At 35.1% G+C, this 13,502-nt stretch overlaps 1 protein-coding gene and 4 long non-coding RNA genes across 6 annotated transcripts; all 5 read right to left on the bottom strand.

The window, feature by feature from the left end:
• Positions 1-1,535: 1,535 nt before the first annotated feature.
• Positions 1,536-4,270, bottom strand: LOC131953377 (uncharacterized). The gene is made up of 6 exons (XM_059316539.1): positions 4,226-4,270; positions 3,731-3,831; positions 3,393-3,461; positions 2,824-2,875; positions 2,226-2,430; positions 1,536-1,657 (listed from the first exon to the last, which is right to left on the bottom strand). Exons 1-6 carry the CDS (start codon positions 4,268-4,270, stop codon positions 1,536-1,538), a joined length of 594 nt encoding a protein of 197 aa, XP_059172522.1.
• A 1,382-nt stretch (positions 4,271-5,652) lies between these two features.
• On the bottom strand, positions 5,653-6,574 carry LOC131953384 (uncharacterized). Its single transcript, XR_009388638.1, has 4 exons — positions 6,529-6,574; positions 6,256-6,347; positions 5,964-6,056; positions 5,653-5,700 (listed from the first exon to the last, which is right to left on the bottom strand). It is a non-coding gene; the product is annotated as an uncharacterized LOC131953384 (long non-coding RNA).
• A 521-nt stretch (positions 6,575-7,095) lies between these two features.
• Positions 7,096-9,125, bottom strand: LOC131953383 (uncharacterized). Of its 2 annotated transcripts, none has more exons than XR_009388636.1 (3): positions 9,013-9,125; positions 8,385-8,487; positions 7,096-7,201 (listed from the first exon to the last, which is right to left on the bottom strand). It is a non-coding gene; the product is annotated as an uncharacterized LOC131953383 (long non-coding RNA). The 2 variants fall into 2 exon arrangements; XR_009388637.1 differs by having other exon boundaries at positions 8,370-8,487.
• A 1,692-nt stretch (positions 9,126-10,817) lies between these two features.
• LOC131953382 (uncharacterized) lies at positions 10,818-11,752 on the bottom strand. Its single transcript, XR_009388635.1, has 3 exons — positions 11,638-11,752; positions 11,164-11,214; positions 10,818-10,886 (listed from the first exon to the last, which is right to left on the bottom strand). It is a non-coding gene; the product is annotated as an uncharacterized LOC131953382 (long non-coding RNA).
• Positions 11,753-12,778: 1,026 nt separating this feature from the next.
• Positions 12,779-13,364, bottom strand: LOC131953385 (uncharacterized). The gene is made up of 3 exons (XR_009388639.1): positions 13,289-13,364; positions 13,023-13,125; positions 12,779-12,843 (listed from the first exon to the last, which is right to left on the bottom strand). It is a non-coding gene; the product is annotated as an uncharacterized LOC131953385 (long non-coding RNA).
• Between the last annotated feature and the right edge of the window lie 138 nt (positions 13,365-13,502).

Consider the following 13,502-nt stretch of genomic DNA (forward strand, 5'->3'; position numbering starts at 1 on the left):
AACAGGTAACTACAAGGTAATGTTGATCTGACACCTGCATATAAAGGGGTTGTGTGTGGTCAGCAATGAGCACTGCTACCTTTACTATCCCAGACTTGAATCAGATACTCATTAAAATAATTTTAGACTTTTGAGCTAGTAAACATGTGCTCTACACCACAACCACAGCATCCCATTTCTTTAGATAACTGGGGAAACCTGCCCACTTTTGATGCACTTATTAATGAAGACAAGATTGTCAAAATATGATTACACCTGGATACTGATGATTTAAAAAAGAAACAGTTACTGAAATAATCTTTTTTAATTACTTATTTATAAGATGGCTAGTTTTAACAAAGGTCACTGATCTACATGAACTGTAACTAAAAAGTACTAAGTGATGCTTAATCTGGCGGTTTTTTTTTTAGATTAGATGATAACAGGTATCAGCTATTGTTATTATTATGCTTTCATTTCTTTAGATAAGATAATGATGTGACCTGTCATTTCTTTAGATAAAATAATGATGTGACCTGTCATTTCTTTAGATAAGATAATGATGTGACCTGTCATTTCTTTAGATAAGATAATGAAGTGACCTGTCATTTCTTTAGATAAGATATTGTGACGTGTCATTTCTTTAGAGAAGATAATGATGTGACCTGTCATTTCTTTAGATAAGATAATGATGTGACCTGTCATTTCTTTAGATAAGATAATGATGTGACCTGTCATTTCTTTAGGTAAGATAATGATGTGACCTGTCATTTCTTTAGATAAGATAATAATGTGACCTGTCATTTCTTTAGATAAGATAATGACGTGACCTGTCATTTCTTTCAATAAGATAATGATGTGACCTGTCATTTCTTTAGATAAGATAATAATGTGACCTGTCATTTCTTTAGATAAGATAATGACATGACCTGTCATTTCTTTAGATAAGATAATGGTGTGACCTGTCATTTCTTTAGATAAGATAATGTGACCTGTCATTTCTTTAGATAAGATAATGGTTCCTGAGCGGTGAGGCATTGGCAAGGGTCGACCAGTTTTTGGTTTATCTGTTGCTGGCTCTGTGATGGTGATGGTAGCGCCCTGGGATGGGGCATTTGGGGTGATGGTGATGGTGGCCCCCACACCCACTGGGGGGTCCTGATTTGTGACTTGTGATGGATCTATAATTACACAACATTGAGTGAAAACTCATGAACTAGATGATACAAAGTGAAATTATGCAAAGTAACACATGATGATAAAAGGTGAGATTAAATGAGACAAAGTGAGACTTGATGATGTGAGGTGAAATTGGATGCTGCAAAGTAATACTAGCTAGATATTGAAGACAGTGAAACTTAAATAATTCCATCAAACAAATTAGCTAGATTTGAAGTAAAATACTATAAAAAAAAACAGAAAATTTAAACAAAGTGAAATTCATATCAAAATGTGACTTTTATAAAAATCACTTAACTAAATTTAAAATTCAATAAAAAATGAATATTTTCTTTAGTAAAATAAGTTTTTAAAAAAAACCATACCAGACAGAACAACTATATCTGGACATATATATTGTCCAGCGCCTTGACCACATCAGACTTTCTCTTCCACCTGCTTCGTTGAGCATCCTTGTCTTCCTCCGTCAACCTGATCACCTGGTCTCTTCGTGTCGTGGCTATAAGAATATTTAGGGAAAACTTTACGACACTGTAGATACTGACAGTAGTGAGAAATACAATAGTTTTAAATGTGGTTAATGAGGACAACATTATGGCCTAGATGTATTGTCTATTGTGCCCCCTTATGTAAGTTTCCCTTTACTTATATGAGCATGGGGAAATGTTCTATTCAGTACCTTAACATGGTTTAAAAATGAAGTTGATGACTAGCAAGCACTCTGTGAATTGATCAATGAAAACCCTTAACACATGGGATCAGAACCAAGGGCATACAACTAGTCAGAACATCATATGCTATATGAACTTTCCTGAATAATATGATACATTTACTTCCCTTCATGAAATGTTACAGTAGTTTCCCTTCATGAAAGACTACACTCTTATAAAATGCTACATTAATTCCCCTGATGTAATAGAACAGTAAGAAGCCTCTCATAAAAAAAAAATTACAATAATTATCCCTATGAAAATGATACAGTAGCGTCCCGTCGTGATATACTACAGTTACCGCCCCTGCATATAGACTAGTTACTTCCCCTCAAACACTAGAGTAGCTTCCCCTACCTTCCATCTTTGACCCAGTCATCTCCAATGGTACTTGACTCAGATGCAGGTTTTTCCCCCCGCCCCAGTGAGATCTGCTGCTGTCTTCCTCCCCTTGTGTGGCAGGTTCTACCACAGGTGAGGCAGGAGGACCCCACCTCCTGCGCTCTTCTTCCTCTGTAACTGCCGGAGATGCAGGTGGTCCCCATTTACCTCTGGACGGGTTCTGTTTTAAATCGGCATAAATTGTCAACAAACTTCATCAAGATACAAGAAAATTTGAAAAAATAAAATGTATATTTCTAACTCAACTAATTTTTCTCTGTGAGTGATCATAAATTTCTGAAACATTCATTAAAATAAAGAAATAGACTGAAAAATGGCATGAAAGTGTGTAATGGAAATGGTTGTTGTTCGTGGAAATATGATTATATCTAACATAATGGTTACAGAGTGTTGCTTTTAGGCTCAAGCAAAGCAATTGTGCATTCAGTTATTATAAAGGGTGAAAACTACAGATGGACTGAGCCGAAGTCATGACTGCATTGGTTAGAAATAATAGTTTAATGCTAATTACTGAAGCTGAAGTACATTGCAAAGAGAGATAAGCCTGGTTTACCTTATCATTTAACTTCTTCAAAATGTTGTCTTTCTTGACTTGGTGGCTACTCCTTAAAGGGAGATAATAATTTCATGACATTAATGACGTAATATTTTATATTCTATGTTTTTTAGATTCATAATACTACTAATAGTTGGTTCTTTTTTGTTTTTTTAATCAAACAATTTTTAAAAAAAAACTAAAACACTTTCTCAATGCTTTGACTTAAAAAGATACTTTTGAACACATCTATTTACATGTTTAAAAATTCTGAAACTCACAATTTATAAAATAAAAAAACATTTTTTCTAAACTATGGAAATCATTAGTAACAAAAAAATTGTACGAGTTTACCATAACAGCCCCACTAAACGTTTATGTAATAAAGTGATATCTGTGTTAACAATGTATCTGTTAACTTATAGTACAAGATTACCATAACAGCCCCACTAAATGTTTATGTAATAAAGTGAGATCTGTGTTAACAATGTATCTGTAAACTTATAGTACAAGATTACCATAACAGCCCCACTAAACGTTTATGTAATAAAGTGATATCTGTGTTAACAATGTATCTGTTAACTTACTTTGGTCTCTCTGTCTCTGATGCAGCACCAGCAATAGCTTGCAGGGCGTTAGTGAGGGGCACTGCTGGCCTATAGACACACAAAAATAACCACATTAAATGACAAACAACTTGTTTTAATAGCGTGCGATAAGAATTGCTTTCATTAAACACAATTTGAAATAAATAATTTTGTAATAGTAAATTATCATGAATCACAACTTAAGTTGGCAAAAACTTTTTTTCAAAAGTCAATTTCCTCAAAATCAATCAAAAGTGGCTTGGCAAGTTTTGAAAGTGATCTCCTCCATTATAGCCAAAACTAAAACTAATAAAATAAAACTGAGAAACAAAACCAACTTTTCTTCCGCCTGCCCCACAGAAGGTTTGTTGGCAACATTGATGGCTCCTATGGCCTGCAGAGCTCCTGTCATGGGAACAGCTGGTGTTGACGGCTTCACCTGGAAGGAAATCAATATATTGCTCCTTTGTCTGATGGACAATAGGGCTGGTAAGAAGGTCACCAATCAGTTCTACGGCTCAATAAAACCTGCATGAGCCATATAACTGGTTGGTGACCTACTTACCAGCCCTATTGAAAGATTACGCACCAAGGCCTATGGAAATCCTAGGCCTGGGCAGTGGGGTGAGATGAGCCAAATCTTACATCTGGTAACATTAAAAGTATTTACCACTTTTCATTTATAGTAGGATAGTTTACTTAGTTACTTTAGCAAAACTAATTAAAAAACATATTTCATAATATACAGCATGCTAGAAAAATACAGTTGAGATAATTTATTCCATTACTCCTAACATTTCTTATATATATATATAAACCAAACTGGTTCTTACTGGAACTATTCCTTGTCTCTGCTCTTCAAGTTCTTTCTTTTTCATCTCCGCCCATTGTTCAGCTTGTTGCTAGAGATAAAAGTAAAATAAACCGGGAGTGATCTCCCCTAAACTTTCTCGAATATTCTAATATAACACTACGGGGGATGGCAACTCGGGATATAGACTTCTAGACATGATTTTTAATCCATTTTAAATACTCAAATTTTTAAAAATAGAATATAATCTCGTAGAAAAAAGAAATGCACATCAAGTGAACGCCAAATAAAAAAAAAGTGCATAATAGTGCGCAATATTATTAGTACTTTATAAATTTACATGCGTTTTTTGAGAAATCGGAAATAGCGTAAATAAGTACTTCCGGTCAACGGAAATTACTCAAAATTTGACAGAAGGTAGAGAATTAGATCTTTTACTTACGTATCAAATTTAATTTCATTTATCTATCTGAAATAGTAATCAAGTTATAGGCTTTTGAAAAATTCAAAGTAGAAAAAGTACCACTTCCGGTTATCGGAAATCGCTCAAAAGTTGATACGGATCTACGATTTGATAAAATACTTATATATGAAATTTTATCAACCTAGCTGTAATGGTACTCAAGTTATCGTGTTTACACACGGACACACAGACACACAGAATACGGACAGAATTGCAAAGCCCAGTTTTTCAGACTGGATTACGCATAAAACCTCTTAATTTTGATAAATCTGGATTGATAATTTTTGCCCGATTAAAATAAGTCCTCTATACTCCGGATGTGATGAAGGACTGAGGAGTAAAACGGTGAAAACTGTCAAAATTTCATGTTATTTTTGTGCACGATTACAATACTTTCTCTATACTTCGTATATACGAGAAAGTAAAAAAGCCAAAATTGAAAAACAAAAAAGGCCAAAATTATTTTCTTAGATCGTCTATGGCTCACAGCCCATGAAATATCTGTCCTGAGACACCACATTTTGACTTGCTTCTCTAGTGTGATTGTACTATTTTTACTCCATTAGATTTTATTTAAGGTTATGGGTCCATGAAATATTTGGTCGACTTTTGAGGCGTACATTTCTTGGCCAGCACCCAATCTAGTGCAGTCTATGATATTTAATTTATGATTTTTACAACAGAACTGTGACTGAGTTTAATTTTTTCAAAGGTAAACCCACTGTTTGACCTCTCAGTTGTGTGTGTTTTATAAACTTGGAAATTCAATCAAATTTAGTAATTAGAAAAGGAGAAAAGAATTAGTGGCACCAAAAAAAATGCATTGGATTCATTGAATTTTATAGCAATAATTAACTAATAATTTGATAGATAAAAAAAAAAACAAGAGAAAACAATTCAATTTTATGAGAAAGTTCAATATTGAAAATTTCAATATAATCCACAGTGACAGAGAAGAAAAATAAAGCAAACTAAACAAAACTTACTTTCAGAGCTTCAACTTTTTTCTTTCTTTCCTCTGCCTCCTCTGAGTTCTAGGCAAAAAGAAAACAAAACTACTTCTTAACATCATCTAAAGTAATGTTTGCCATTTATTATTTACATAGGTGAATGTAACATTCTGGGTAACTTTCTATATGTCATCTATTTTATAGATCAGTCTGGTATTAACTTTTCCTAATGAGATGAATATAAAATATAGATACTGTTATAAGGTACTATGATCCACTACAACATGCCAACCAATAGAGAAATTAAAATATTTCAGGTAATAAAATATAAGGGTAAAGAAAGTTACCTTAGATGCACCCTCAGCAACATTGACACCCCGAATGGCTCGCCTGTCCCTCATGTTTTGTATGCGAATTTGGCGCAATTTTTCTAGGTATTCCTAAAACACAGTTTGAAAACATTTTTCAAACCAAAATATGAAGGCAAGCAAATGAAAATGGAAATTAAATATAACATGCAGGTAAATTAAATAGGAACAGTAAAACAAGTATTTATAAAACAATTTAAATGTCACAGATGCAGGTTAATTAAATAAGAATAGTAGTAAGAGAAGTATCTATCTGTAAACCAATGGCTACCTGTTCTTCTCTGTTCCTGGCCACCATGACACCCCCGCCTCCTCCGCCTCCACCCCCTCGACCTTTGTCATTCTTAGGACTGCCACCTCTATCTAGATAAAAATGAATAAATCGTCATTCATAAATTATTAGGAATAATACAAAAAATGTCACTCAAACATCATTAGGACTGCCACCTCTCTCTTAACTCTCTGGGCGAAAATAAATAAATAAAGTAAAAAGATATTAAAAAGGATTAACTTAATGAGGAAACTACCAAAATAAATAACTTACGTGGAGCAGGGACTGGGGTACGTCTGTCAGCAGATGATGGTCGATACTTGTAAATAAAATATTTTGATACACAACCAGAAAAACATTTAAGTTTGCATCAGCAAACAGCAACAATAATTCCCATAGGATACAGAGAAAATACAAATTACACAATTAGTTGAGCAAAGAACAAAAATCAGAACTAAAATCATATCAGCTAGAGGTTTTATATAATAAAAAGAAGTAAGTTATTTAGTAAACTGTAGGACACACCAACAAAATAACATCGCGCAAAAACTTAGAACATTATTATGGTCAAGTACGCAATGTCTTTTAAATAAGCAATCATTATTTCATCTAATTGGTCATGTTGAGCCATAAGAAGGATTATCTTTAGTGTAATCCAATAGGGGGGAAGCCCCTATGATAATAAATTTACCAACTGTGCTTTCCTGTGGCAGCTCCTGCAACCAAAGTTGACACCAAATGTATTGCTTAGCTGAGAGAGATGTCATGGTGCACCAGCACCATAAATAAACTTACAGCGCCATAAATAAACTTACAGCACCATAAAAAACTTACAGCGCCATAAAGGTCAATCTGTGCCCTCATTTTATTCATGGCTGCCATCCTCTGCCTCTGCATGTAATCCTCCACCACACGAGCTCTCTCTGCTGCCTGGGCACCAAGCTGCCTGGAGACAAGAGACACGTACAAATGTGTAGTGTAGGGAGACAAGAGACACAAATCTGTAGTGTAGGGAGACAAGAGACAGATACAAATGTGTAGTGTAGGGAGACAAGAGACACGTACAAATTTGTAGTGCAGGGAGAATAGAGATCAGTAGAGAACCAGTATAAATAATAAATGTGTGAAGCCTAGTAAAGTGTAATCAAAGGTTTATTCTAGCAAAATTAAAATTCTACTGGTTGAGATATAAAAAGAAAAGTAGCAGAACCTGAGCGAAACTGAACCATTATTTTTTTTAAAATAACTTTTTTCTAACTTAACTTTAGAAAGTACTTTTACTTTATTAGATGACCAAGATTACATTCTTTAAAGGCAAATTTCATAAATTATTATTGAAAATGTTAAAAAATCTTTTTATCAATAATACCAAAATCACACCCATTATTGCTTTATACGTCACACAATTTTCTGCAATATAATTTTATTTACCAAACTCATTGGCAAGAAAAGTGAACCATATGCAGTTTCACAACACCCTAATGAAACTTACATAATGAAGCCCAAGGCAGAAAAAGCAGTTAAAATAAAAAGCAAAATGTTGGCCATTTCAAAATATACTTTGCCCATGGCAGAAAAAACAGTTAGAATTTAAAAAATCAAACCATTGGCAATATCATTCAAGCCCTAATGAAACTCACATATTTTTGGCCAAGGCAGAAACAGCAGTTAGAATAAAAAAGCAAACCGTATGCAGTTTCAAACCCCACTGAAACTTACATATTGTTGCCCAAGGCAGAAAAAGCAGTTAGAATAAAAAAGCAAACCATATGCAGTTTCAAACCCCACTGAAACTTACATATTGTAGCCCAAGGCAGAAACAGCAGTTAGAATAAAAAAGCAAACCATATGCAGTTTCAAACCCCACTGAAACTTACATATTGTAGCCCAAGGCAGAAACAGCAGTTAGAATAAAAAAGCAAACCATATGCAGTTTCAAACCCCACTGAAACTTACATATTGTAGCCCAAAGCAGAAACAGCAGTTAGAATAAAAAAGCAAACCATATGCAGTTTCAAACCCCACTGAAACTTACATATTGTTGCCCAAGGCAGAAAAAGCAGTTAGAATAAAAAAGCAAACCATATGCAGTTTCAAGCCCCACTGAAACTTACATATTGTAGCTATACCTGTCTCGACCTGCCTGGTCCACTACTGCTGGGATACCCAGTGGGCCCATGTTGAACTGTGGCCTTTGTTGTGGGACAGGTCGCGGGACGGCCATGTGGACAACTGAGGAAGATTTTTTTTACTTTTAACTTTTTTTTTTGTGAAAATTAAAGCTGTTTTAGTTTAAATCCATGTGGAAAACTGAGGAAGATTTTTTTTTTATTTAACTGTAACTTTTTTTTTGAGAAAATTAAAGCTGTTTTATTTTAAATCCACGTGGACAACTGATGAAGATTTTTTTATTATAACTTTTTTTTTGTGAAAATTACAATTACAATTACAGCTGTTTTATTTTAAATCCATGAGGACAACTGTGGAAGAATATTTTGTTTTAAGTATTATAACATTTCTTTGTAAAAATTAGAGCTTTTATATGTTGGTTATTTTTAATTTTTAGGAATTAATGATGTTTAGATGAGATGCAATAAATCAGCATATAGTTCAAGACTATTTTGAAAGATCAATGAAAGGTCAATGGAAGGCCCAGTTAAAGTAACATTAATGACACATGCTGCACAGCTGTAAAAGGTCATGGTCAACTGCCATCCACAAGCTTGACATTAGTTCTGAAAGGTCAAGGTCACCTACCATCAACATGGTTTGGATTCCGTGCTGGCCCAGGGGATGGTGTTTGCCTGTCTTGGTGCAGCTTGTTCAAAAACTGATTGTAAGCTTCGTAGTTTCCCCAGTCTCTGTTGTCATTCTTTGATAAACAAAACCCAATGCTAGACAATAGAAAGTAGACAGACTAAAAGTCTTATGGTCAATCATTGTTCTCTTGATATTAGGCCGCTGAAGAAATATTCGACTGTTAAGGAAGCAGTAGCTAAAATGATACCTACAGTTACTTTTGGTACGGGTAATAGAAAACTTCATAATAGAAAACTGAGCAAGGTGTGCAAGGGAATTAATTTTTTTTACAAATAAATCTTTACCAAAGATTGATCACATGTACATTTAAGTATAATAAAACATTTTTCCACGGAATATTACAAAATTAAAGCGCATTAGTATAATTATTTTGTAATTGGGCATTTTTCTGTTGGGCAGCTTTCCGCTTATGCATTGATCTGGGGGCCATTTTTTTATAACACCAATGAACATTGTCAACTAAAAAGATAATTTTTACTTTCTCGTATATACGTAGTATAGAGAAAGTATTGTAATCGTGCAAAAAAAAAAAATCGAGATTTTTACAAATCTCGACGTTTTACACCTCACTGATACGGAAAAACATAATTTTGCAATCTTGTCCGTATGTCTGTGTGTGTGTGTGTCTGTCTGTCTGTCCGTGTGTAAACACGATAACTTGAGTACCGTTACAGCTAGGTTGATGAAATTTCATATATAAGTATTTTATCAAAATCGTAGATCCGTATCAACTTTTGAGCGATTTCCGACAACCGGAAGTGGTACTTTTTCTACTTTGAATTTTTCAAAAGCCTATAACTTGAGTACTATTTCAGATAGATAAATGAAATTTCACATGTAAGTAAAAGATCTAATTCTCTACCTTCTGTTAAATTTTGAGTAATTTCCGTTGACAGGAAGTAGTAATTTACGCTACTTCCGATTTCTCAAAAAACTAATGTAAATTTTAAAAGTACTAATAATATTGCGCACTATTATGCGCTTTTTTATTTCGCGTTCACTTGGTGTGCAATTAATTTGTCTACGAGATTTTATTCTATTTTTAAAACTTTAAGTATTTAAAATGGATTAAAAATCATGTCTATAGCCCGAGTTCCCATCCCCTGTAATTTTATATAAAAATATTCGAGAAAGTTTAGGGGAGATCACTCCCGGTTTATTTATTTTATTACCTACAACTCACTGTTGGGCAGATTTCTTTAAAATAACTGATATAGGAATTAATCTATCATTTATTTGTTGCTTTGAACTCTCTGAATAGAAGGTTTAAAAAAGCACAATATGTGTCCTGAAGGTCCTAGACGCCAGACATGTCCCATTATTATAGGTCCCACATATCCTTTTGCTTTATAGGTCCTACATGACACATATGACCCCTATCTTTAAAAACACATAGCTTCTCTGTCCTTAAAAACACACTGGTCGTCTGTCCTTAAAGACAAAATGTCCTATGTCCTTAAAGACAAAATGTCCTCTGTCCTAAAAACACACACGTTCGTTAAGGACAAACGTGTCCTTTATTTCAGAAATCCCACGCATCTCGTGGTCAAGAAGATCCCATTTGCATCTTTTATAATCCTCATCGTCTTTAATCAGTTTCCTATGTTTCCTACAACTCACTGTTGGGCAGATTTCTTTAAAATAACTGATATAGGAATTAATCTATCATTTATTTGTTGCTTTGAACTCTCTGAATAGAAGGTTTAAAAAAGCATTAGCTAGAAGAACCAATCTATCAGTACCTCCTCTATAGAGAACGGGTCAACGACCTGCTTCCAGCCATCCTCTCTAGCCTTGTTTATCCTTGCCATCTGTTATAACAAGTCCAAAACAGTTTTATACTGGGTTTCTAAGCCAGTTTTTTTACTGCAAGCTGCTGGTATGTTGTCTTCACAACACTAGTTGTATTTGTAGCTATTTTAACTTTTCAAAAAGTTTAACTTTATGGCCACTAATTCACAGTTAAATATATGCAAATAAGTTAATTGCAATATTTTTAACCATATACTTGAGCAGTTTTAAGTCCACAATTATTCATTACTGATGTATATCTTAAGTTATAAAAAGATTTTGTTTATCTTCACTAACCTTTTGTCGTTCAATAAACTCCCTGTGTTTTCTTTCATTAGCCTCTTGCTCCTGTGTTAACCAAAAATTGGGAGTTGTACAAATTTGTCATTTAAAAGGTCTGGCAGTGGGATCAAACAGGAAGACACACAATGGCTTTTACAGTTTACGTAGAGGGGGAGTTAATTATATGACTGAGGTGCTAGAAAGGCTAGTTGGAATCTGGCTGACTTATCTGTTGGATGTGTTAGAGTAACCAAGACCACACAATAACTTATACTAGCCGTTGTGTGTTTTTTGGTCACAGTACTGGTCACCCAATCCCTGAGTTTTCAACAATAGAATCAATTAGAAATTTCTACTTCTATTTACTGTAAGGAAAAATCAGGGTACATCACACTATTTTTTCACACATGTCCAAATCTTACTGACAGTGATAGACTAGCATTTGATCCAAACCAAACAGGTGCCAGAAAGAATTTGACATTTACTTACTCGTTTTCTCATCTCTGCTTTACGTCTTTCATCCTGATCTAGTTTTTCTTTTTTCTTTTTTTCCCAGTCCTGTCATTGTAAGCCAAACAAAATAAAATTTTAAAAGGCGAATTCATTAAATTTTGGAGGTCATTCAAAATTGGTAAGTATGTAAATATGCTACTGCCATTACAAAACTCATTTAACAGCAATAGGATTGTGTGGTGGTTAAGAGGTGGAGCACATAAACATTACACTAACAGTTTTGTGTTTAGTTCACTGGACACAACCACAGGAGACAGGTACCAGAATTCAGCCATAATGGTGTACAAACAATCCTTGCATATGACAACTATCATTTATTTCATACACCCCACTGACTGTGTTGAAAGTGGTTTGATCACTGTGGTATATCACAAAGGTGGTATGTAACTCTGCCACTCCAGGTACAAGACAATTACCACCTGTCCAGGTACAGGACAATTACCACCTGCCCAGGTACAGGACAATTACCACCTGTCCAGGTACCGGACAATTACCACCTGTCCAGGTACAAGACAATTACCACCTGTCCAGGTACAGGACAATTACCACCTGTCCAGGTACAGGACAATTACCACCACTCCAGGTACAGGACAATTACCACCTGTCCAGGTACAGGACAATTACCACCACTCCAGGTACAGGACAATTACCACCACTCCAGGTACAGGACAATTACCACCTGTCCAGGTACAGGACAATTACCACCTGTCCTGGTACAGGACAATTACCACATGTCCAGGTACAGGACAATTACCACCTGTCCAGGTACAGGACAATTACCACCTGTCCAGGTACAGGACAATTACCACCTGTCCAGGTACAGGACAATTACCACCTGTCCAGGTACAGGACAATTACCACCTGTCCAGGTACAGGACAATTACCACCTGTCCTGGTACAGGACAATTACCACATGTCCAGGTACAGGACAATTACCACCTGTCCAGGTACAGGACAATTACCACCTGTCCAGGTACAGGACAATTACCACCTGTCCAGGTACAGGACAATTACCACCACTCAGGGTACAGGACAATTACCACCACTCAGGGTACAGGACAATTACCACCTGTCCAGGTACAAGACAATTACCACCTGTCCAGGTGTGAAACACATACCATCTGTCGAGGTATAGGAACTGCTCTCCCTGGGGTACTTGGCCTTTTCTTTTCACCAGACAGTCTTCAATGAATAGAAAAATAAAATATGAAAAAAGAATACTATTTACAAGATTTGTTTTTTAAATCTCAATTAAAGAATACATGATGGACTGAAATATTTTATCTTTTTTAAGAGAAAAACTTTGGACTTTGATATTACTTTTGATAAAAACAAAGAAAAACATGGACTGGATATTTTACCTATTTCTTGATGAGTTCAATGGTGCGCCATAGACTGCGGCTGGGTCATATTTTTTACCTGCGGACCCAGGTCGAGGACTTGGGGCGGGTTTTTTGATCGGATCTGATGAGAACATATTTTCATACAATCTTTAGGTTGTTTCCCTAAGAAACTTGCTTAAGTGATATCAGGCATCATAAAAAAACCTACACAAAGCTAATATAGGACCTACACCATCATACAACAAGAAACTTTGATCTAATACACCTGTAAAGATAAAACTCACCTGCAGAAGGCTTGGGTGCAGGTGGTAAAGCTTTGGCAATTTTGTGGCCATGCATGATTGTGTGACTGAACTCATCCTGCAGATCCTGTACCATCATTGAACAAACAATCAACATTGTTATGGGACAAACAGTCAGCACAGTTATGGAACAAAAAGTCAGCATAGTTATGGGACAGTCAACATTGTTATGGGACAAACAGTCAGCATTGTTATG

This window comes from Physella acuta, unplaced genomic scaffold (genome assembly GCF_028476545.2).
Source record: "Physella acuta isolate Inbredline_101_S28 unplaced genomic scaffold, ASM2847654v3 ptg000918l, whole genome shotgun sequence".
In the NCBI taxonomy this organism is placed as follows: domain Eukaryota; kingdom Metazoa; phylum Mollusca; class Gastropoda; family Physidae; genus Physella; species Physella acuta.